This window comes from Podarcis cretensis (genome assembly GCF_951804945.1).
Source record: "Podarcis cretensis genome assembly, chromosome: 1".
Classification (NCBI taxonomy): domain Eukaryota; kingdom Metazoa; phylum Chordata; class Lepidosauria; order Squamata; family Lacertidae; genus Podarcis; species Podarcis cretensis.
In genome coordinates this window covers 133,937,507-133,962,073 of record NC_137170.1, presented here as the reverse complement: position 1 = coordinate 133,962,073, position 24,567 = coordinate 133,937,507, and the positions used below count along the sequence as shown (strand labels likewise).

At 41.7% G+C, this 24,567-nt stretch overlaps 1 protein-coding gene and 1 long non-coding RNA gene across 2 annotated transcripts in view; one reads left to right on the top strand and one right to left on the bottom strand.

Annotated features, from left to right (window-relative positions):
• The first annotated feature begins 55 nt into the window (after positions 1 to 55).
• Positions 56 to 13,083, top strand: LOC307220402. Its single transcript, XR_013840867.1, has 2 exons — positions 56 to 3,678; positions 9,882 to 13,083. It is a non-coding gene; the product is annotated as an uncharacterized lncRNA (long non-coding RNA).
• CCNYL1 (cyclin Y like 1) overlaps positions 4,869 to 24,567 on the bottom strand; it is a 34,032-nt gene continuing 14,333 nt past the window's right edge. The window contains exons 2-10 of the mRNA XM_079981831.1: positions 22,119 to 22,193; positions 21,247 to 21,281; positions 19,543 to 19,643; positions 17,634 to 17,669; positions 16,060 to 16,111; positions 15,258 to 15,377; positions 13,343 to 13,509; positions 8,913 to 9,075; positions 4,869 to 6,864 (exon numbers count right to left, since the gene is read on the bottom strand). Coding sequence (XP_079837957.1) covers positions 6,748 to 6,864; positions 8,913 to 9,075; positions 13,343 to 13,509; positions 15,258 to 15,377; positions 16,060 to 16,111; positions 17,634 to 17,669; positions 19,543 to 19,643; positions 21,247 to 21,281; positions 22,119 to 22,193 — 866 coding nt within the window. The 3' untranslated portion in view covers positions 4,869 to 6,747. The remainder of the gene's footprint in view (positions 6,865 to 8,912; positions 9,076 to 13,342; positions 13,510 to 15,257; positions 15,378 to 16,059; positions 16,112 to 17,633; positions 17,670 to 19,542; positions 19,644 to 21,246; positions 21,282 to 22,118; positions 22,194 to 24,567) is intronic.

The following is a 24,567-nucleotide window of genomic DNA, read 5'->3' as shown; positions in this document are numbered from 1 at the left end:
TAACTTCCTCAGTGCATCATTTATAGGAGGTTAATGCTCATCATTTCTAGGAGGTTAATGCTTGCAGTGCCAAAGAGTTACCCAAAAGAGTTTTAAGCCAAACACAGATTAATTAACAAATGACCACTTTGTAAATAGATACTTAAAAAAAGCTCCTGCTAGCTAAAACTGATCCAAGATACCCCCTCATTTATATGATTTTCTCAAATCAAGACTTCAGCAGCAGTTTGAGTCTGAAACTGCTATATATACATGAGCAGAGGAAAAACTACCGAGACAGTGGAGAAACTGAATACCAGAGCCCCCAGCAGCTGAGTGATGGACTGCCACTGAGCCCACAGTCCTTTAATTTGTCATCACACAATGACTGGTTTATGCAACCAACTAGGCTTGCATATTGAATTCATGCACTGTAGCAGGCAGTCTTTACTGAACAGCAGCACAACTAAAAATGGCTCATGCCAGACAAACCACTCCAAATGCAGTGTGAAAATTAACAAGGCACTCCTGAGTTCTTTTCAGAGACAACCATGATTATATTTCCGAAACATGAAGTGTGACTAACCTCTATTCTAGGTGGATGCAAGGCAGTCTCTGCTGCTGTGTACAGGTACTGCTACTGTCACCATATATATGTATTCAAATGGTTTTGAATATACCATTGTATTCAGGCTTGTAAAGATGATTAATGTTGGTCTTACCACCCGCATATTGCAGATGGGGCTTAAAGGTTTTGAGTTGCCTGGAGCCACTTAGTAAATTCACAGTGGGATTCAACTTGTGGAATCATAGTTCAGTAACTTCCAGGTCTGTCATTTTCTTTAAGAATAAAAAGTATTCTCTCTGAAATGCTAAAGGAGCAACTCCCCAAATTGTTTTGTATCCTGCTTTTTAGAAGGTTGTAAGCATCCTTTACGTCTTTACCAGTGGCAGTAGGGAGTTTGAAATTGCACGAGAATTCGAAATTCCAAAGGCAAGCCTTTTCCCCAACCAGTTGTATCCTGGGGTGTGATGTTCCATTTCAAGGAACCAAAGGCCACTAGAAAAAGGACAAAAGCAGAAAAATCTAATATGCCAACCATCTGCGCTGCTTGCTCACATCCCAGAAAGAGAGAAACGAGAACTGTTGCCCATGTCCTTACCATTTATGCAGCTCCTAAAAGTACTGGAACCAGCTCAGAAGACTGTTAGAGTAGGAAGGCAATGCCTTGAGATGGCCACATCGCAGCTAACCATTTCCACTTCCCATGCAAGGAATAATGCCCATCTCCCCCCTCGCCTACGACACATTGTCTTTAATATGTCACCACAATGTACGTCTTTCATTCGTCCACAATGCCCTCAAGTCCAGTGAAGAGGCACAGAAACATTTATTTCATTTGCAGCGGCCCCTTGTTCTGCATTCTCAGATATCTTTTAACACACACACAGGGGAAGACAATTCCCTCTCGCAATAACACAGGTCAAGGGAAGATAAGAAACCCTGCGTGAGGCAGGATAAAAAGCACAGATATTCAAAAAGAAGGTAGCTTTGCTGTCACTCAGATTTTGGGCATGTATTTTCAGGATTGTGCCAATGGGCTGTGGCAGCTAAAAGGTCTTACATTGTATGTTTGGGGGAAACCAAGGCTCAAACGTCAGCTCCATTACAAAGCTGACTAGGTAAGGCTCAAGGAGCAGTGATTAGTTATTACCCACGAACCTAGTTTATCACCCAGGGCTGCTGTGAGACACAAACGGTGCTGTAAGCAAAGGTCTCTCCACTGCAACACAGCACATGAGGCAAACTGGAAGTTTTCTTCCTTTGAAGGAAATCCCTCTTTCGGTCATAAATCTTTGGAAGAGCTCAGGAAGAGACTTAAAATACAAGGAAGGAAGGGGTTAGTATGCTCACTTATGATAATGCTCAGCACTTGCACACACAGAGATAACTGTGTGTGAGAGAGATCCAGACATGTCTTACAGTTTTTTAGAAGGAAGATTGCTGCTGTTATTGCTGCAGCATTGCCTAGAGAGCTAGGCAAACACAGAATATTCCCCTCTCCTAAGCGTGTTTCAAGCTGCAAAGCTTGAAGCTATCCCCTTATCTATGTTAGGAAGCGGAGAAGAATCTGGAGCTGGGCTTTTCTTTCCTAGGAAGTAAAAAAGGCAGTTATGTACTAACCCAGGAACCTGGCTCCCTACCAGAAGCAACCTTGTGAATGCTGCAAGCATCTCATTTTTTAGCTGTCATAGATGGTGGTTCATCTAGCTTGCTCATTATGCCTTTATGCACATATATACAGAGACCTGCTGCATTCACCAGTTTAAGCCCACACTGAATTCTGCTGCTTGTTCGCTCCAGAAAACAAGTAGAGCTTTCAGAAGCTAACATTACATGAAGATTCTATGAACAGGGGCACCAAACTCTCAAGTCCGGCAAATGCCCAGAAACGCCTGATACAAACTGAAGTCACTGCTTTTGATTTCTTGGGGGGGGGGCAGGATTAGTGATTAACATCTAAAACACATCTAGTGTACCATCTTCCAATACCTTGGTGGCAAAACAATCTTCTCGCCAGCATCGCTGCTGTCCCCCCCCCCCATTTCAGACATAGGAAGCAACGAATCAGAAGGATGCAGGGCAAGTGGAAAAGGTCAAGAGAGGCTTGGGGCCCCCAAGTTCAAGATCTGTGCTCAAGCCCTGAATCTTGCCAGATGACCTTGAATCAGTCCCATACAGACCACCACAATACCCACGTTAAACGGCTCCTAGCTTCCTTGAGAAATGCAGTTCAAACACACGTATGCCCAAGTGCCTTAAGGTCATAGAAATACAGACCCATTAACCATCAAACAGATTCCTGTTGTTACTCAACTGTCAGGTGGAGGCCGAGTCCAGCACATCAAGAAGAGATTTACCATTTTTCCTGTAGTTTGTCTACAGCACCCAGGTGCCCTGCTAATGTCAGGAAAAAGCACCATTCACAATTAGATCCAAGCTTTTGCCACGTTTGGTCACTGGGCACCCCTCTCCCTAGAAACAACCATACCAGTAAAAGGAGCAACAGTTTCATCACTTAAGAACAAAGCCTTTTAGCAGGTACTTGTTCACCTTTACTGGAACACTCACCTCCCTCCTCTCCCTTCCTTGACACCTACCTGCTTACTCAGCAACAAGCAGCAGCCCTTAACATTTATTCTGCTGTTCAAGTGCAGGTCCTTTTACCTGGCTAACCTATTTGAAGAGGTTTCAATATGTAATTGCCTTGGAGACAAAAACAAACGGTTATACACAAGAGGCAATATGGCAGCAGCAATCAAGTGAGCTGAACACTGACCAGTCCCTGAACTTCCTATTAAGCACATATGAATGAATGGGCAAGGTTGGGCTCCTCTTCAAAAACGTATCTTCACGTGGCAAAGTGAGCATACGAGAAACACTTTGCGCTGAAACTAGCACGTACATTGCTGGTTCGCCATTCGCTGTCAAGAGCTCTTTCCTGTATCAGAAGGACGTTATCACTGAATCAGCAACTCAAATGGAATTTCACTACAGCACTTTGAGAACATAGATGAATTTGGCAGGGTGCAAGATGTTCCGTTTACTGTACGGTTTCTACTTTCTGAATATACCTTTTCATTGTAAACTGTGTGACATCTCACCCTCCTCTCCAAACAGTGGCAACTGTCTATTTGGTAAGTGAAAATGCACACGCTCCCTCTTGCAGCTGCGTGCAGGGTGCTGTTGCAAAATGTTATGATAGATGCTAATGGAGTCTACCCTTTTCCTTCAAGCCCTACTTTCTCACTAAGCTTGTCCCTACTCACACCCACCTGTTGAACAAGCACTTTTTGAATAAAGTGCAATTCAAGCCTTGCTGGATGCCTACTGGACGTGAATACCTGGTGTGCTCCCAATGGAAAGAAGATTTTTGCAGTTATATTACTTGAAGCTGCACTATGATCAGCTTGAAGAGTTCATGGAAAGCTTGATTGTGTTCTGGTGGACAGAAATTAGTTTAATAATTTACTTTGTAGTTTTTTACTTAAAGGCTAGCTGGACAACATTAGACATCTTGGAATGGCATTTCCAGCTTACTTCACATTCCAGGAATGAATTTGGGAAGTTACTCCCAAGTAAGTACACACACAGTGGCAAAACTAGTAGACTCTCCGCTGAGAATATGCTTTTGACAAAACGATTTTTTCCCTTATCTTCCTCGTGCCTAGTAGCAAGGTGGGAGACAACATTAAAAAGTCACAATGCTCAGAGGCCTTTCTCCAAGTCCTCCTTACCTTCAGAAGAGAGGAGAGTGGTAGATGGCTATTGCATCATTTCAGTGGTGCTGTCTCCATGTACGGCATGCTCTCTGCATGACACCTCTGAGGTTGAGAAGTGTTTTTGATGCCAGAAAATATGGCTTTATTTGTCTGGACCATGAATGGGGAACTTATGGCCCTCTAGATATAGCTGGATTATAACTCCCATTATTGCTGCTAACTGGAAATGCTGGCTGGAGCTAAAGCCCATCATCATTTTGAAGAGCCAGATTCCACATCCTGATCTAGCCTTCTAGATCTTGTGAATGTTTATATCCAGCTGTTTTTATTGCTTTATGCAGAGGCTGTTGTGTCTCGTTGATTTGGTACTACTAATTTCATTGTTTGATTAGCGTAAACTGATCTGGATTGAGTCTTCTGGACTGAAAAATCAGGCAGAAAACTTTTGTAGTAACATTGAGACATTGGATGCAATCTAGCAGGCACCACTAAAGACTATTTCAGTGCACCTTGGTTCAGGGCTTTTCTACATTTCCTCCCAAGGAACATTTTTATCCAAGAAACTTGGGACCGAGACATACAAAGCACACTAACTCCACCTGATCTTAATTAAAATAGAGTTTATTATTAGCTTCTCTTTTAATACAAACATGAGAAAGGAAAGCCACCTGAAGATGTAGCATTTGTTTCAAAACTGAATTGTGATTAATACCTGAAATCACAGACTCTGTAGAATGCCTGCCTAGAGCTGGTAGGTTAAAATACAGCATGAGACTTTGGCTCCATCTGCACTTTGCATTTGAAACAGCTTCCCACCACTTTAAAAATCATGGCATCCCCCGAAGAATGCGGAGAACTGTAGTTCTTAAGGTGCTGAATGTTGTTAGAAGACCCTTATTCTCTTCAAGGAGCTACAATTCCCAGAGGTCCCTGGAAAGAGGGATTGACTGCTAAACCACTCTGAGAATTGTAGCTCTGTAGAGAGAAAAGGGGTCTACTAATGAATCTCAGCACCCTTAACAAACCACACTTCCCAGAATTCTTTGGGGAAAATGATGGCAGTTTAAAGTGGCATGATACTGCTTTAAATGCAGATGGGGCCTAACAGTCCAAGTGCCACTGACAATTCAAGAAGCAAGTTGGGCTGGATATTAAGTAATAGCAAAAGGTACCAGATTGCAATAGGGACTGCTTTCAATGTATAAACTGTTTAGATCATCTGACTTGGAGTGGTGAAGGTTTGTAATCTAGGTTGCTTCCTACTTTTAGGAGCAGAAAACTTGATTCACCAAAAATACCCATTCTGGACAAGCAAAATTAATTTACACAAAAAGCCAATGTTTAGAAGTTCACTTCCAGAGCAAGGAACATTATATACTGGGTTTTAAAAGGGAAAAAAGTGTTTTCAAAAGAGTAATGATATGAACTGAAGATCATCATACCTCCCTCATCAACACGTCCAGCACCTTCAAAATAGTTCTCCATTGTGAATTTAAAGCTTTTTGGCAGCACAGGACAAAAGCAAACCTTGCTCCATATCCATTGTTTGTAGTGGAAGAGTTTAGCAGAGCAGCCTTATTGTCTGTTCATCGCCAAGTCAGTACATTTGTTCAGGCTAAGCTTTCAATGCAGCTCTATTCAGCGCTTCAGGCAAAAGAAAGTGTATTATGCAGACTGCGTCTCTCCCAGGGCTCAACTAGAAGTATAAGAACGTGAGAAGCACCATAGTTGACAAGAAATGGACCCTGACCAACTGGCTTTCAAATCAGTGAACACAGAAGACCATTTCTCTGCTCCTGCCCCCAAAGGTTTCCAGTCCCTTGACCATCTCAAGTGTCGGGTTTTGCATTTAAACAGTTAGCACAGCTTGCTGCTCAGCAGCTCCTTGGTCTTTTGACTGAACTCCAGTGTAGGAATCGAGAGTCTTGCTAGTAAATGTGTGGTGAGGGGAGGGAGGGAAGAACCCTTCACTGGTCAATGCCGTAGCATTAGTCCCAGACTGGTTTTATACTGTGTTAGCATTTAACACTGCACTGAAAGGCAACCGCAGTCTGGTCCTGGATGACTGAGAGGGGGAAGAACGTCGCGACTACTGTCGTGTTAATGTTCAAATTCTAAAATGTAAAACTAGTCATTATTAAAAACTCACATAGTTCACAGCTATAGGCCTACACAGTAAGCAAACATCTGTGGGGTTTTTTTGGGGGGGGGGGTGAGGGACAGTGAGGAGAAAAGGGGGGAAGACTCAAAAGTTTTTGAACCTCTTGATTTTTAATGGAGTGTGCCCATTTGAAAGAGGTTCCATCTCTCCCCCCCTCCACCTGGAATCATGCTCCTCTGGCTCTGGGCTCCCTTGGCTTGCTGTGCTCACCCCGTCCGCTGGCTAGAAGACGCCATCGCTGTTGACTTGTGAGCCTGGAGTGGAGGTGGTATCTCCGGCCGATAGGAATCCTGGCGCCACAAGATCGCAGCTTTCCATCTTGCTCAAGAGAGGATGGCGTTAGTACGGCGGATCCCAACTAAGTTATCAGCACTGAATGATCGTCTCATAGCAGCTTTTGACAAATCTTTGTATTTGTCCTCACACAGCCTGGAGATAGCCTAGAAAACATGTTCAAGCCAGAAATATGAGCTCCGTAGGATGAGAACCAGGAATCTCAGGCAACCCATCTCAGCATTGTTTAATTGTATTACCTCTCACTTTACTGATTCAGAAGTAGCAGGGGGGAAAACCCAATCACAAACCTAGGATCATATTGATCTGAATGCTTCTTCTGCAGGCTCCAAGCCAATTTACTAACTAGGTTTTTCAATTCTCAAACGGAAACATTCTTTAAGCAGCAGCATCTAAAGGCATCCCACACCTGCCTGAAAATGGACACTTTAATTGCATTTGGTGAAGATTTCAGACACTCCTTTTCAGCAAATAACTTCACTGTCCCTTTAGAGGGCTGCACATTCAATATACTTCCAAGTAAAGCTTCATTTGCTTAGTATATTTGAACCAATACCCAGACTCCCTTTGAAACATTTGCTTAATCTGTATAGGTGATTTTTAGCACCCAAAGCAGCACTGTAGTTCAGTCTGTCTTGCCAAGTTCATTACATATCTGAAGGGACAATTGCTTTTTCACAACTTCAGGAGAAGCAACAGGCATTCAGCTATGTTGGCAGGGACTATGTTCAACACCTTTCAGCTTCTTGTTTTGATAACATATATCCTGATATGAGAAGCCACACCACTCCATCAGAACTTCTATTTGACTTCCAAACTGGCTCACATTGTCCTGGATATGTGAAGGGGTCTCCTCTTTCCCTCCAACTGAAGATTATTCCGCACACTGTTTGCACAGAGAGCCCTCCAGGTAGGAGGAGTCAGATATGCCCCACATAACCAAGGTGTCCTGAGCCTTAGCATAACCACTGCACCACATTCAATTTGTATAATTGCAGCTGAGAAAAAACACTTGGACTGCACACTTCAGTCCTTACAATTCATGCATGTCTTTCTAGGATGGAATTATATATTTTTTCTCACAATAAGTGAAACAGCTGAGAGAGAGAGAGAGAGAGAGAGAGAGAGAGAGAGAGAGAGAGAGAGATAGAGAGATGGATGTATAGCAGCAGGAACAAGTATAAGGGAACACAGAAATTATTCAAACAGGTTGACCCTTTCTTCTTGGAGGCTCAAAGCCAAGTCACCTTTTGGAAGCAGATAACCAAAGTTCACTGAGACTGCAATCCTATATCCACTTACCAGGAAATAAGCCCAACAGAACCCAGTGGGACTTACTTCAGACATGCATTGGACTGGACTGGGCGCATGCACGTACGTACGTACGCGCACACACACGTTCATCATATGGAACCTGCAGGTGGGTGTGAGTTAATGTAATTCACGTGTCCTTTTCTTCCCTGAGTTAACAAAGTGAAGTAATCAAGAAGAGGCTCTGCCATGCTTTCTTCAGGTATCATTAGTGACACCTTAAAGACTGTATGTAAACGGGACGCGGGTGGCACTGTGGGTTAAACCACAGAGCCTAGGACTTGCCAATCAGAAGGTCGGCAGTTCGAATCCCCGCGACGGGGTGAGCTCCCATTGCTCGGTCCCTGCTCCTGCCAACCTAGCAGTTTGAAAGCACGTCAAAGTGCAAGTAGATAAAAAGGTACCACTCCAGCGGGAAGGTAAACGGCGTTTCCGTGCGCTGCTCTGGTTCACCAGAAGCGGCTTAGTCATGCTGGCCACGTGACCCAGAAGCTGTACGCCGGCTCCCTCGGCCAATAAAGCGAGATGAGCGCAGCAACCCCAGAGTCGGTCACGACTTGACCTAATGGTCAGGGGTCCCTTTACCTTTTTTTAAAGACTGTATGTAGTAATATACGATTATGAACAGAATGTGTCGGTCAGCACACAGAGTCATAATTGTCTTAATCAACTCTGTCTGGTTTCTTGACATTTCCATTCTTTCTGACTCTTCTCCTAAGAAAGGATTACCTTTAAAAAGAAGGATTCCTGCAACTAAGAGGTTAAACCCTCCAACGAAACAAAACCAAAAAAGCTTAGCAAGCCACACTAATGTGATTAAGAAGGGACAGAAGCTGTTGTTACGTAAACCAAGTACCCAGCACACCAAGTCTCGGACCATTACCTCTAGTTTCTGTGCTCGCTCTTTACTAAGGGGCTCCAGCAGAAAGTTCAGGTTGTTGTCATCTGCTAAGGAGCGAAGGTCAAAGTAGTATTTGGCGTAAACACTGGCAGGAACATTGATATTGAACTGCAGTAACTCCAAGAAGTGTCTTTCCATTTCATTCCTAGGGTAAAAGGAAAGGGGTTCACAGAAACAGACAAAATAAGCACCTTAATATTATTCAGTGTTGCAAGCAACATTCCCCCCCCCCCCCAAAAAAATGGAAAATGAATGTTGATTGCATCTGAAGCATTTTTATTTTTTTTAATGGGACAAAGTGAATGTGCTCATGTTAGATGCAATTTGAATTCTGGGACCTCCAGCTCGGGAGAAAAGGTTATGTTCTGTCATGCACTCACTTTGCTGACTTAGAAGCGCTGTCCTTTAGAGTTCCATTAGCACAGCTGTACACAATTCATACTCCATTCTCATTCTTACAAGACCCTGCGCTATAGTTATCAGATGAAAAGAATGATATGTGCTGTTGATTAGCTCTGAAGAACTTGCAGACATTTTCACCAGGTTGATAACAGGAAGGGGGTTTGTTGAAGTAGAGGTGGACCAACAAAAGAAGTAGGCATATCACCACGGCAACAAATGGATCTCTGAAGAGCTGCTGCTGCTATTATCTAGGAGTAAAAAGCCTCTTGAGGCAACATGGATTCATCTCCAGCAATAAATAAATAAGCAAGCAAGCAGCATTAGGTAGGCGAAGGAGTTCTTTACCCCGAGCCTCCCGGGAGGATATATATCAGCACAAGACAGGAGGAGGAATTCTTTAAAGGCTGCCTTACATGCTATTTTACTGAAATCTATCCTATGGATTCAGGTACGGGGCAGCACCTCTTCAGAATGGTTAGAAGAGTACTTGCAAAAAATCAGAACCGGCAACGGGTCTCAAAAGTAATACTTGCTTCATATCCCAAACAGAATCTCACTATGAGTTGATACGTTGCAACCTCTCCATCGGTCCAAACGTCAAAAGGCATGGTTCTACTTTCAGTCGAATACAGATTTACAATGTGCGGTACGTTGCATTTATTTGAATGTGCCTTTTCTTTGTGCCAATTCAAAAGCAGTAGAATTGTGTGCGTTTTCCACTATTATGCATTTACATTTAAAATACAGTAGAGTGTTAAGACCCTATTAGCACACTAAACTCATTTGCTCATCTCCTAATGAAATATAGAATAATCCCCTAGCCCAAATTAGCATAGCCACAAGGATGGGAAGAAATGTCTTCAAACCCGAACGCATGAAATGTCAACATTAACAAGGGCTGATTTTCATGTGACCGACAAAATGTTTTAAAAAGCTATGCCCAAAGTGTTTGCTGCTGTGTAAGAAACCAGAACGAAGCACTGGGCTTTCTAGTACTTTCTAGTACTTTCTAGCGCAAGGCAAAGGTGTAGAAAGGAGAGGAGAGGTGAAACTTCAGGCCCAGAGGCACATCCCAGTGACAACAGTTGCTGCCTTATGACACTGCCGCCAGCCCAGACAGTCCATATTTATCACCATATCTAAACCAGTTTCAAGAAAATTTGGTTAAAACAAAAACAAAAAACCCACCCCACCCCCATTAACTCAGAGCAAATCAAAAGCTGCCTATCGACCCCAGACAACAGGGCTTTCCCCATAAAAAACGGGAGCTGCATAACTCACAATTGCATGTCAAATTTTCAGTTTCTTGTTAACTCTTCCTCACTCACAAAGATTTGCAGGGTGGGGGGAGATGAGGAGAAGTATCGTTCTTTTTTATATTGGCATTTATTTGAAGAGACAGAAAACAAAGAGGAATGTATCATCTAGATGGCAAGTCTCAATGAGAATAGGAGCTTTGTGTGCTCTGCTTCGAGCAGGATGGACAGGAGGACCATTAAGCCCCCTGCCAGAATTAATTTCCTGCTCATATGGTCATAAAGCTTATAGAAATGTAAATCAGATAATGTTTGGATGATCAGCTGATCAGGGCTTCATTTGCCCCTTTTGTACAGAGCTTGCTAATACATTTTAATTGTGTAAAAATTACAATACTTTGCCGGATTAACAAGTCTATTAATAAGGGTTTAGAAGCTAGGAAAGGCAAAAAGGCCCCATGTGTTTGTGTTGCTTTATTTACTATCACATGTAGCCCAAGAATGAACAGCATGTCCCCTCTTTTATGCACACTGTAATCTACAGGATTACCAGCTGCATGGCTAGAGGTTTTTCCCACTCTTATTAAGACACTCCATTAAAGCAGCTATTTATATGGCAAAGGGTTTCAACAAACAACATTTTCCTTTTTCCTCATTTCAGATTTCTTGTTACAGAATCAGAAGTGCAGTGCAAGGAAAATTCTGATGCATTATTCTGTTGGCCAGCTTTATACATCTTTTCCCCCACTCTAAACTAAGAGGCAGATCTTTTAAGAAACCCAATTAACTCCCTCATCTGCCTATAACACTTCTCTTTTCCATTAAGCATCTTATCACAAATTAAAAGTCATGCTTCTCAATGCACGCTCTAGAAAAAGGGCAACTTGCTGAGGCTGGACAACTCCTTCCTAGATGCTTGTCTCAAGATTCAGAGTTAACATTTACAAGTACAAGGTAAAAAATAGTTTTTTAAAAAGCAAAAATACATTTCGCTTTGGGGGTCACCTCTGAATATTTTGTGTTCTGTTTTTACAAGTTTGAGTATTAATTTCAGACACAACACAATAATGCTAAACCATAGCTAAGTGAATATGGTGCTGTAGTCACAAAGGATGCAGAAGTTTCTACTTCCATTTTAAGATCAGCAAAAAGTTTGAACCTGGATTATTTTAAGAAGCCATAGTTAAGGTTGACCACAATTTGCCAAGGTTTGGACAACACAACAAGCTGTGCTTAATCTATAATGGAAGCAAAATTCAGCTGCTGCACTGGAGGAGCTGGGGGACAGTCTTGAGCCTTGTGGATCAACCCAATAGCCCATCTAGTCTAACATTCTGTTCTCACAGATGCGTGTGGGAAACCTGCAAGCAGCATCTGAGCACATCAGGAGCCCTCTCTTCCAGGAATTTGTCTAATCCTCTTCTAAAGCTATCCAGGCTGGTGGCCATCACTGCGGAAGTGGGTTTCACAGTTCTGCATGAAGAAGGACTTTTAAAAATTGGTTCTGTACCTTCCAACATTCAGTGCCACTGGATGTCCAAAAGTTCTGGTGTTATGGGTGGGGGGTAGGGGAACTTTCTCCATGCCACACATAATTTTATAAAGTTCTACCATGTCACCTATTACCAGGCCTCTCTCTAAACTAAAGAAAAATCTTAATCCACTGCAACCTTTCTTCACAGGGGAGTTGCTCCACCCCCTCGATCATTTTGGAGGCCCTCATTTCAACCTTTTCCAACTACACAATATCCTTTTTGATATGAGGTGAGAAGAACTGTACAAAGTATTCTAAATGCAGTCGCACCATAGATTTCTATAGTGGCATTATGATATCCTCAGCTTTATTTTCAATTCCTTTCCTAATGATCCCTAGCAGGGAATTTGCCTTTTTCATGGCTGCTGCAACATCTTCATTGAGCTATCTATTGTGAAGGTCTCATTCCAGGTCCATCATGGCCAGTTCTGTTTAACAAGCAAGGGTCACAGAAGCTATGGGAGGCAAGGAGGCTTCCATCAAAAAACTGAAACCTTGTCCAAATGAAGGAAACAAAATGGAACACGAACCCCCCTCCCCCAAATGCAAGCAGACAGTAAGGAATTTTTTAAAAATAATTTGAGCAACACATGGCTGAAAACATTAAGACCAACAAGAAAAAATTCTTTAAATGTATCAGTAGCAGGAAACAGTCTAGGGAGATGGTTGGACCCTTGGATGCCAAAGGAGGTCCAGACTATCAGCATCCAACCTAGCAACTTAAAGTTAGCTTCCAGGATGTCATTTGCCCATGTCATTGGTGCCAACATGCAACATGAACACCGAATCCTCCCCAACACTATGTACCAGTGGCTCATTCTGATAAACAAGACCACTGAAATCCCACACTGTTCAGCTTAAATTAGTGAATAGCAAGCAGAAGTTCTCACATTTTTTCCAAGACCAGAGCTCTATTAAAGTGAAAACCAAACAAGTTTGGATTTGTGTCTCCCTCCCCCCCTCCGCAAAAAGTGTTAAAGAACAAGCACCATATTACTAGGGCCGGGTCAAACTGCTCATTGCAACTTACAGGGTCTGATAAAAATTGTACTCACAAACTACTGTTACACAAAGAAAACCACAAGAAGTCACATGCACACCATTCAAAACCTGATTTGAAGGCATATTACATACTAAATATATCATGGAGTAAAGGTGTATTTTCAAACTATCTGGGCTAAGACACAGATGAGCAAATTTAACTAAAGCTTGCAACTTACATGTCTTCAACTGTAATATCCTTCAGTATTTGGCAGTAATCCACATTCCACACGGCCTGATCATCCCACACCTTAGAAGCTAGCAGAATAGCACCTAGAACTATTCTCTTCCAGTTACTTGGGCAAATGTCAATCTCTGCATAGGTTAAGAGCCTTTCCAAGTAAACCTGCAGATGAAGAAAACTGTTCTTAAGATTGTAATGACCCAAGAGTCCTCTTTGGGTGCTCTTTGCTCCCATATTGAGCAACATGGAAATGAGAAGTGGGGCTGCTTAGATTAGCCCTTTGCCCTCAACATTGTGCATGTCTCCTCTGATGTCCATGCACACAGCATTAACATCTGTAGCAAAGAGGTTTCACAACCATGCTTGTACGTGAGAAGGCTTCCCCAGAATCTATAACAGTTCAGGGTTATATGTGTGAGGTTCCCCTTGCTACTGATGTTTGCACTGAGCACAAAGCCGGCAAAGCAAAAACACACAAAATCCAGGGCAGGGCTACTTGGCGTGATCTTGATCCTTGCTTCTGTGTTGTTCAACACGGGAGCAAAGGACACCAGAATAGGGCTAATAAGGCATGCACAGTAAATGTTTCAATCAAGTAAAATCTATGATGTAGTCAAACACCTGAAGGAGTAGTTTTAGTCTGATTTCCTGCAACTTCTCCCATCTACATCACCAGAAATGTTTTTGTTTTCAAGCAGACCAAACATAATGCACTCACTATGAAGGGTGGGCATTGTAAAGTGAAGACGAATAAAAAAAGTATTGCACGTTTTAAGAATTCGTATTTTTCTTAACCAAGACTAATCAAAACTACTCAACATCACTGCAAACTTCATTACCGAGATGCTCCCTATTCATGTGTGTTTGCACTCACTGTACATTCAAGATACACATCTACATATACGTTTTATTCACCAATTTAAAATGAACTCCATTCGCTAAAATACATTAGAATCAAGCAACCACACAGCACTGCCATATTTTCAGCTTCAATATCATGTACAGAAGGGGGAAAGGTAACTCCCAACTGACTGAAAACTTTTGCTCCTTTCCACGGTGAAACAGTGCCAACTAGCGGCAGAAGTACTTTTTAATGTTTAAGTGGCTGAATTTTTTAAGGGTTGCTTTCTTACACGACAGAATGCTTTCAGAAGAATTCCTAGAGTCTTACACACACAGATAGTGCTGTCAGGAATTGTTTCAATACAGAAAAGCACTGGAAGCAGAATATTCCATTTCTGGCAGTTCTAGTTTACTGAAAGATTCCTGAAGGTCGTGTGGAATTTTTCACCTGCAGGCCTTCACAGGAACCATTCCAAAAACACAGCAGAGGCGGCAAATCTTACACTGAAACAGGGCCTCAATTCCGAGTCATGACAGACTCACTGGCTACAGGACAGCTACTTACCTCCACAAGTATTCCAAATTCAGAAGATGTAGCCCAATGCATTTACCCTCTATTTCTGCAGCACAAGAGAACTTAAGGGATGGGGGAATCAAGTAGCCTCACATGTGATTGGACTCCAATTCCCATTGGCATGCCGAATGGACAGTCAAAGTCCAACAAGAACCTGGAAGGCAACAGCCCCCCCCCCCCCCGCAATGGATTTGTCTAACAGTTATCAAACAGGCAGCTTAGGTGCAAGCTTATTGACACTGCTGCAATCAACCTAGTGCATTTCTTGTATCTAGTTCTCACTGCTGCAAGGTAAAAATGACAAGGAGTCATTACGTGAGACATACTTAATTCCATCTTGGATTCCTCCATTGCAGGGAGTTGGGGTCAAATGCCCTTTGGGTCCCTTCCTACTCTACAGTCCTATGACTCTTATGAATCTAACTCACAAAACCTGATTTAAAAAAAAATTAAATGCAAGATGGTGGTAACTGGGCTTACCACCAAGGCTTACCAGTGTCACTATTGCACATTCGGCCGTCAGCTGCGCTGCACTAAACAGGGTACGTACAAAGCGATAGATGTGCTTGTGATCAGGGTCATGTTTAAAGTAGTCATCTGGAACCTCTTCACGCTGAAACAGAACACAGTTCAGAAGTAATTTAAAAGTGAAGCTGAACACAGCGGGCTTATTTCTGAGCAAACATGCACAGGATCATGCTGTTAGTACTGTGAAAATATCCTGCATGTCGGTGGGTTATATACAAAGGCTGGAATCCAAATGGCTGAGTGCTCACAGGAGTTCCTTAAAGGCCTTTTCCTACTGGAGCTCCCTAGCTGCTCTCAAAAATAGGGGACACAATCTAGAACTATATTCTATGGGGACTCAAGAAGCTACCACCAGAAGGGAGAAACTGACTCATGAGCATGGGTAAATATTTTTCATAAATACCCCTCTTTGGATTCCAGCTCCAAGCTATAGAGGTCTAACACTGCTCTTCCAACAAAACAAAACCTGTATCAGCTGTCTTGCACCACAGCCAGAATGTAGAATGGAACCAATTGGCCAGGGATTACACTCTGCAGCATCACTTTTTAAAGTATAAGAAGCCAACTAGCAATCTAGTTTTGTATAGACTGAAATCTTTCTTTGCACAGAAGCTAAGAAACAAGAAATCTCTCTTATTTTCCTGAAAATCTGGCTTTCCTTATAAAGCAAGCTGAAATAGACACCAGTTTCCTAGGTATCAGGGTTTATTCCTGTTCATATGGGATGCACTCAAGCAATTAAGTCAAACTAAGGTAATCAAATTTACCGTGAGTGGATGTGATTTCTCATCAAAAATATCCAGTGATCTATCAGAATCCCTGCAACACAGGAGAATGTATGTTACTGCTGTTAGTAAAGTTTTTTGAAAGATAAGCATTTGCATTCCTTTAAGAAGCATTTTAATACATCATAGGATGAGGACGACGACCCATGTAATTGGTAATATGGCAATACCCTGTTCTTTATCTCCTTTGCCCGCTCTCTCTCCTCCATGTTTGCATTTCTAAATGCTAACTCAAAAATGCCATAAAACTATATACAGTCGTACCTTGGTTCTCAAACAGAATGCGTTCTGGGAGTCCATTCGACTTCCGGAACTGTTCGAAAACCAAGACACGGCTTTTGTTTGTCTGGGAGCCAATACGTATGAGTTCCAAGGCATTCGGCAACCACGGTATGACTGTAATAAACTTTTAACAGCAATTGTTGGAAATCTAAGAAACTGTCCTGGGAACCACAATATACTTTCACGGAACAAAACTGGCAATGTCATTAAACAAAACAAGCAAGACATCTACACCCAACAAACAAACAGCCCTCAATCAATAACTTTTGTAGACTTGTTTTCAATGCCAAGATACTCAGCATGAGCCAAATTTGAAGTTTTTAGCAAGCACTTGCATTAAGGTGAGACAAGATGTCTGGGCAAATGAGTAATAGTAAGCATATGGTCAGAAGGGTGTGTGTTTGTGTGTGGATCCAGTGGCTGGATCTTGAATAGTATGAGTAGAACACAGCTCTCCTATCTCTTCCTCGCTATAGCCTCCTGTGCCCCCAGAAAAATCGGAGGACTCTCCTGAATGGGGTGGGATGTGGTACCAAGGGTTGGAGTGCAAAGGAGGACTAAGTAGAAATTGGGCAATGGACACCTTGCAGACTTCCATTCGACAACTCTGGTTACAACCTGGGGTGCTAAAGAAACCATATGGAGCAAAGACACATCCCTCCTGCAAACACATTTTGAGCCCATAGCCACAAATTACAATATGCCTATATTGCAAGGGATGCAAAACCTCAAAGAAGCCCGTACAAAGCTTGTGTTATAACTGTTACTGTGGCTCCTGTCTTCAAAGAGACTCCCTTCATCCCCAAAGAGCTATATTTAACATTAATCTCCTGCAGTGAAGTAGCTCATCATCAGCCATAGAAAGTGGGGAGACAAGGAGCACGCATTTGCAACCCAGCCCTATCTATGAAGTCATTATGCACAGAAGGTGGCATAAAAATTAAGTTACTGAATGCAAAACTCACATCTGTTGCACTTTGATTTTTGTTTCCAAGACCTTAATTTGGTAAGTTTGTGTGTGCATTTGTTTTTCTCTCTCAATTCCCCAGGGCTCTTTACAGCCACCAGCAATTTCTTAGGTATGAAAAATGTAGCTAATACCTGCCCATTTTAAAATCTTGCTATTTCATATTCACACAACAAATTTTTGATTCTTAACAGCGTTGCCTCTCCAACATGAAAGCCCCAATTAATAAAACACACAAGCTACAGCTACTTCAGTAACCAATGGCTAAGCTGTAGTCATCATCACAAGAGTTTTAAATGGTGCTCACCTGTTCTTTATGTGATAGTATATTGCTAATGTAACACTGTGAGGAGAGAGAAAAGTCATTTCACCGTTAGTGGTTCTGCAAGTTTAATTTTGATACAAGATTGCTGTTCGAGACAAAAACAGATTTTATGACAAAAACCACATTGGAAACTTTTGCCTCTTCTTCTTTCCCTTTTTCAACTGAACTCATTTAAAGATATATGTGTTGAAATTCAACATGCTCTAATACAAGGTTGCCTGAACTAAGACTAAAAAAATCTTTATAATGCCAGGAACTGGATCGTATAATGGAGCATCTGGATTAAATCTGTAATCTATTTAGTAAGAAAATGACCAACAAAATTAGCTTGTGTAGATGACTTGGCCAAGAGACCCCAAGCGGTACACAAATATCACTAGTGGGGGGGACTATTGAATAACACTGAATATTAGGAGGGATACAGGGTATCACCACACTGGTGATGTAGGCTAAAATCTTCTGGTCATTTTTCTTTTTTTTGCTGTAAGACAAGATAGGTGGGTTAGTGACTGTGCCTCCTCCTTTTCCAAGCAACTGGACGCTGCTCTCTCCAGGCAGACCTGTGGGCACATTTTGATGCTGCCAGTGCAGAGATTGAGATGTTGTCCTCGCTGTATTCAGCTGGTGGGAGGTAGGGGAAGGTTCATTAGACAAAAGAGGCTGATGCTCTGACAGCTACAGAACACCATCGCCCATGGCTCCTTAGGCTTACCACACCACACAGCCCAGCTGAGGAATCAGAGGGGGAAGCTCTGACCTCCTACATCCACTGTGCAAGATCAACTCTTCGCTCGCTCCAGTCTGAAAGCCCTGAGAATATTTATGCTCATGGTGCACAGAGTCTATTACCGAGGTGGAGGAAACTGTGTCGGGGTGGTGGTGGCTCCACTTCTAAGAGGCCACACCTATAAATGGGCTAAATCCATTTCCATGGAATCATCCCTTAAGCAGCTTGCCCTGTATTTTAAGCAGCTCGCCCTACAATGCTGGAGAGTTTCAACAGTATACAGTCCTCTTTAATAAACCTCTTTTCCATTTATAGTGTGCCCCCCATTATACCTTTAAGCTATAGTATAATTTCATTATACGACAGGGATAAAAATAAGTCAGTGAGCCAAAGAACAGTATAGGAAATTAATTCTAAGGGGAAATAAATTTTCAAGGGGGAAAATGAAGGGTACTTCCAACACTCTTCCCTCATTGCTGCTATTCTGGCAACCCTGAGTCAAGGGACCCAATCTGAAATGATGCATGATGTTGTACTTAAAATCTCCACTACTTCTCAGCTTCAGCTGTGAATCCAACTTCCTCCTGCAGCTCTCTATGGCCTAAACACACTGTGTGACTTACATGAGCTAATCTATGGCAAATCTGGGCTTTGTGTTCCTAATTCCTAATTACTGTATTGTCTCAAGCACTCCAATATTTTATCAGCTAAACATTTTAAAGTTACAAGCTAATTTTATACCCAATTCTCTGAGAGGGCAAAAATAGAAACTGGAGTATGAGAGCTCTGGAGTCTACATAAGAGAAACAAGAAAGATGAAGATACAAAAAAAGTTTAACTATTAGGTAACTTTTCCCTGAATCAAAGAATTCTGGAATCAAGTACTGTGGTTAAGGAATAATTTCATGCCACTAGATGGCAGGCCAACCCAAGAGGCTACAATTTACTGTGTTTTATACAGAATGTTACCAGAGCAAAGGTTTCATAAAAGTGCTGCATTTTACTTTGTGTACTTTGGGGGCAAAGAAAACTTTCCTGCTCAACTTATAAAAATCAGAATCAACCACTTTTACTTATTCTCATTTGAGAGAATACTGACTCCTCTTATCTCTCTGAAGATGGTTCATCAGTATACCTTCTCCCTAAAGACTCAGTGGTACTTACCATTTTATTGTGCTCCTAAGATTAGGTTGGCTTACTGTGCTGTCATCAATAAATATTGTTGAACATGAACTATACTTTTTTGTAAGCTGCCCTGGAGAAACCTGTAAGGAGGAGGGGAAAGCAGCAGTGTTCTTAAAAAGGGTTTCCAATACAACTATTTATGGGTTTACAGTAAGCACCCATATCTAAACCTACATATTTAAGAATTAAGCATTAAAATTCTATTAAAGCAAAGATACATTAGAGAAAAATACTTGAATGGCATAGAAAATCTCTCTCTCTCTCTCTCTCTCTCACACACACACACACACACACACACACACACCAGCCGCCCATCGCAAGTCCTTCTCCAGGTCTGGACTCCCTTGTGGCTACTATTGTAAATAGCAGAGGAGAATACACAAGAAATGACATGTTTAAAGTTGAGAAGAACATGTGCCAGCAGTGTGTCATAGAGAAGCTAAACGACTCTGCTGAAGCTCAAGGAAGGTATTCAGGGTTACTTAGGCTACAGATGTCCCCCCATTTAAAGCCAATGATTAATTGTGTTTAGTTTTTAGGAAACGAGCCTAGGGCTGCCATACAACCAGATTTTCCTGGATACATCCAGGCATTTTAGGGAATTTTTTTTTGCGGAATCAGGGAAAAAACAGCAACTAAAGCTCAACAACTCTGTCTGGATTTTCACTTTTGGGAATATAGCAACCCTAGGAGAGTGAGCATGAGCACATTACATTACACAACCATGTGCCATCAATATTATACTTCGACAGTTATAAGCTATGAACATCAAAAAGCTACTCATCCCACCAAACAATTCTAGGAAAGTGTGTGAAAGTTGGTAGCAGATATCTTAAGGCAGGGGTGAACTTTGTTTTGCAGAATATTTTGTTGTTACTGTACTAGAATCCCTGTGGGTTGTTTAAACAAATAAACACCTCCTCAGGATCTTAACATTTAAAATATAACTAATCTGTCTTAAGTAATTCAGAAAAAATCCACTGTTCCTGAAGGTGCAATGTTCAGACTGAGGCCCACCCAGTCCTGTACTCTGCAGGAATTCCAGCAACTGGTAGTTAACAGGCTGTTCAATGGAAATTAAACATGAACTACCTTCTGCTTCAGAGTTTACTCCCATTCTACTTTGGCTGCAAAGTGTTTCTGAAACAGAAGGGAAACAGGAGCACAGAGCACTTGTTCTATCAAGTGTTGGCAGGCAAAAAAATATGGAAGTGAAATGCTGAACGGATTAATCACCACTAATCCCATTAGTCACAGGTGACCCTCTCCTGCAGCTCCCACTGAAGCACACATTATTGCTCCTTCTCCATCACAGCATTAGCCATGTGGGAGACAAATTTCATGCTCATTTATTAAATATGCTTTTGCACTTGAAACAATTATATCACGTGAGTGTTTAGACTGAGATATTGCGCAGTCAACCAGCTAGGATTGTGTTCTACTGCGTTATGGAAAAAGGAAACTTGAGAATCATAGAATTGCAGAGTTGGAAATGCCCCCAAGGGTCATCTAGTCCAACGCCCTGCATTGCAGGAACTTAAATATGCAGTGAATGGTTTAAACGTTTGAAGTAAGCTGTTGGAATAGCAAGGAGTGAAACTCTTAAGCTCACTGCTGCCATTTCCTGCATGTAACTAGCTGGGCTTTTGCTTACACCTTTCCTCATTTCCTAGATGTACTTACATGGTTGATGTGGTTGCTTTTCCTCTTCTCTCTCACTGAAAAGGGAGTGAACACTTTTATTAATGAATGCTTCAACTTCTAAATGCATTCTGTATTTTAGAATGCAATCTGTTTAATTGCTAGGAGTATACATTCAAACCCAACAAAAACCACCCAAGGTTTATCCGACAATAATTCAGTTTTCAGTTGAGCACAGTTTATCACTTCCAGGGTGTGTCAACTTAACTTTATGCTGCTTTTTTGGGAAACCTAACATTTACTCCCAATGCAAGAAAGGTTTACACAGAGCTAGTGCCACTCAAAGCAACAGAACCTTCTGCTCTGCAAAGACTAGGGAGTTATTGCAGCAGTTCATCCTATGAGGGAAAATGCATTCAAGACTCTTGGTATTTCATCACTAGAGAGCACTGCTTTAAGCATTTACTTGCTAAGTTTGAGCTAATCCAACTGCACTGAAATTTTATACCATGAAGAACATGTGATTACAAAAATAAATGCTGTTACGAGTTGTGTTATCTAAAGCTACTGAGCTTCAAGCTACAAGGCACACACTCTGCCAGGATAAACCTAAGTAGATTTTTTTTTTTCAAGCACTGGTCACAGGACAACCATCCTAAACCATTCCTAAATAAGAAATGCAATCATTCCTATTCATTCTAATGAGTGGCAAGTGTTTCAAAAGAATGGATGAATTAAAAGCTTATTTTTAAATGCCTTGGAAAATGGCTATGAAGAAAGAGCAGCTTAAAATGTTGATGCAGAGTCAGTATTTTGACGGAAGTGGAAGGAGACAGCGGCATTTCTCAATCAAAATCCATCCGCTCTATCATATCCTCCTCTCCTTCGTTTTAAGAGAGCAAAAGATAGCTTACCATCTGTTTGGGATTTGCTCAAGAAAATTGTGCTTGCTCTAGGATGGTCAGATGGATTTGACTCCAATGCTAAATCTGAAACAAAGAAACAGAAGGGATGCTATTCCTAGGTTTGGATTTATTTTGGGAAACACATCTATATTCCAAGAAAAGTGAACTTACTCCTAGACATCCTGCCTATCCCATACTTCCCAACAGTTACGTAATTAGTATCTATATAGTACATTTTCATACATTCAAACACTAGAACCATATCTTAGAATAATAATAATAAAAAAGATTCATACAGTAGTTCATAATAATCAACAGGGTGCTACCCACACTAATGTTGAGCATACTGAACTGGTATTTACCCCATTCAGTTGGATTTAAAGTCCGAGTCATCAGCCTGCTCTGAATAGATCAGGGGTGGGGAACTCTGGCCAATGGGCCAATCTGTGTCTGCCATTTCTCTAAACCACCTGCCCATCAGCTGATGTCACTGGTGACATCAACTAACAGACAGGATGTTCTTGGAAAGTCTGCTCCATGCCGACTGTTTCAGCCTTTGAAGAAGATCAACATATTTTGGGGAGGGGGTATTAAAAAAAACCCAGCATGTAATTTTCATTGCTAGAACCCATGTTTGCTTTAGATACAGGCTCTGACAGAAACCGTTCTGTCACACAACAATGAAGAAGCAGGCACTTGCTTTGCAGCACTCTTTGAAAGCGCTCCCCCCCACTTTAAAGAGCACCAGAGCAATCTTAAAGTGGGGGGCAAGAGACTGCTGGAAAGCATGTGCTGCGCAAGGGATTTTGACATGTGGATGGGGCAATCCACCTGTCAATCATGTGATACCATAGTGACACCATGTGCTAGACCATCAATACTGCCTCAGCTCTTCTGCATGAGCAGCCCTCATTACATATATAACACTGCCCATATATAATATTGCCCAGTGTTAGAAATTAGCCAGGTGCATTTTGTGACTGGTGCAGGTCCAATAGCCACCACGTGGAGATCTCTGGATACCAAGTTGGTGGTTGTTTAAAGCAAAATGTCACTTCTGATATATCTTCCTTGGAGACTGAATGTGTTAATAATAAATCCCTAGACATTCTGTTGTGGCGAGTGCAACCTAGGTTTAAAGTGCCATTTGGCGATTAGATTATGTATTTGAATTTCTAATATTGCCATGCTAGATTGGCTGTTTCAAGGACATAGTGTGGACAAGCTAGACTAATGCTAGATGGCTTCCTAAAAGCACCCAGCTGTTCATCAGTAGTTTAGTTTTCCTCTCTGAGTAAACAAAGAAAGTAGCTTTAATTATGCCAAACCTTTAAAATTCTACAGGCAGTCCCCAAGAATTTCAAGAAGCTGGTTAAGAACACTTTCCAAGTATGAATGGGAAACACACATTAAAACACATTATTTCACACTTAGATCATTGAAGTTGGATTTACTTCTAAGAGACATGAGTCACCAGAAAACTTGTAAATACTGAAACTGTTAAGAAATTCATATAAAGGATACTGAGTTGGGGAGAACCCAACCACAAGGCATTTTCGATGCTATGAGGTCATCTCAGGTCAGGATTACTTTTTAAGTCTTAACTTTAAAAAATAATGAATACACTATTGTAGCTTTTTAAAATATATAAGTACCTTTCCTATTCTACCTAGTTGCCTTTCCCCCAGCCCAGTTCACTAGAGGCAAGAACATACCACAAATGTGTAGCAGCTGTTTTATGTGTTATAGTGTGTGCCAGAGTGACTCTCGCACTTGGGTCTTGATTTCTGGCACGCTTGCAAAGATAGTTGGCCACAAAATGACCTATGCTATATAGACACAGGATTCACTTATACTTCAGCAGTAATTTTACAGACGGACATAAATACAAAGGAACCACATGTGCTGCAGATTAACAGAATACACTGCAGTTTACCAGAGGGGAATCTTCAGCAGCATGGCCCAAGTCTCTGTCAAGGAGGAACAGCTGCTCCAAGGGATTTAAATTGTAGACATACTGGTATGCCTTTGGACGGCTGACAGTGAAAGTTTATGCTGCAATGAGACAATTTCCTCTCTAAGGCATTGCAGTTTCTCTCTTTGACATACTAACATGGCTATAATCATAAATCATAGTTGGAAGGGACTTCGAGGGTCATCTAGGCCAACCCCTTCCAATGCAGGATATCCTTGCATAATTCTGAGCTGAAGTTGGATAGCAAATGCATGAATGACATTGTTACATTTCTGTCCTAGCATTGTAGAGTTGCAACATTCCCCACACACCCTGTCATGTTTCCACACATGCAGCATGTTTGTTTGCCTATTTGCATATAGTGTTGGAACACAAACTGTGTGTCTGCCTTGGCCGCTAATCATTGACCTGCTAATGTAACACGTTAACAAGCCAACGATCTGGGCATGATTAGAGACACGTAAGTGCTAAACCTATGTCCTG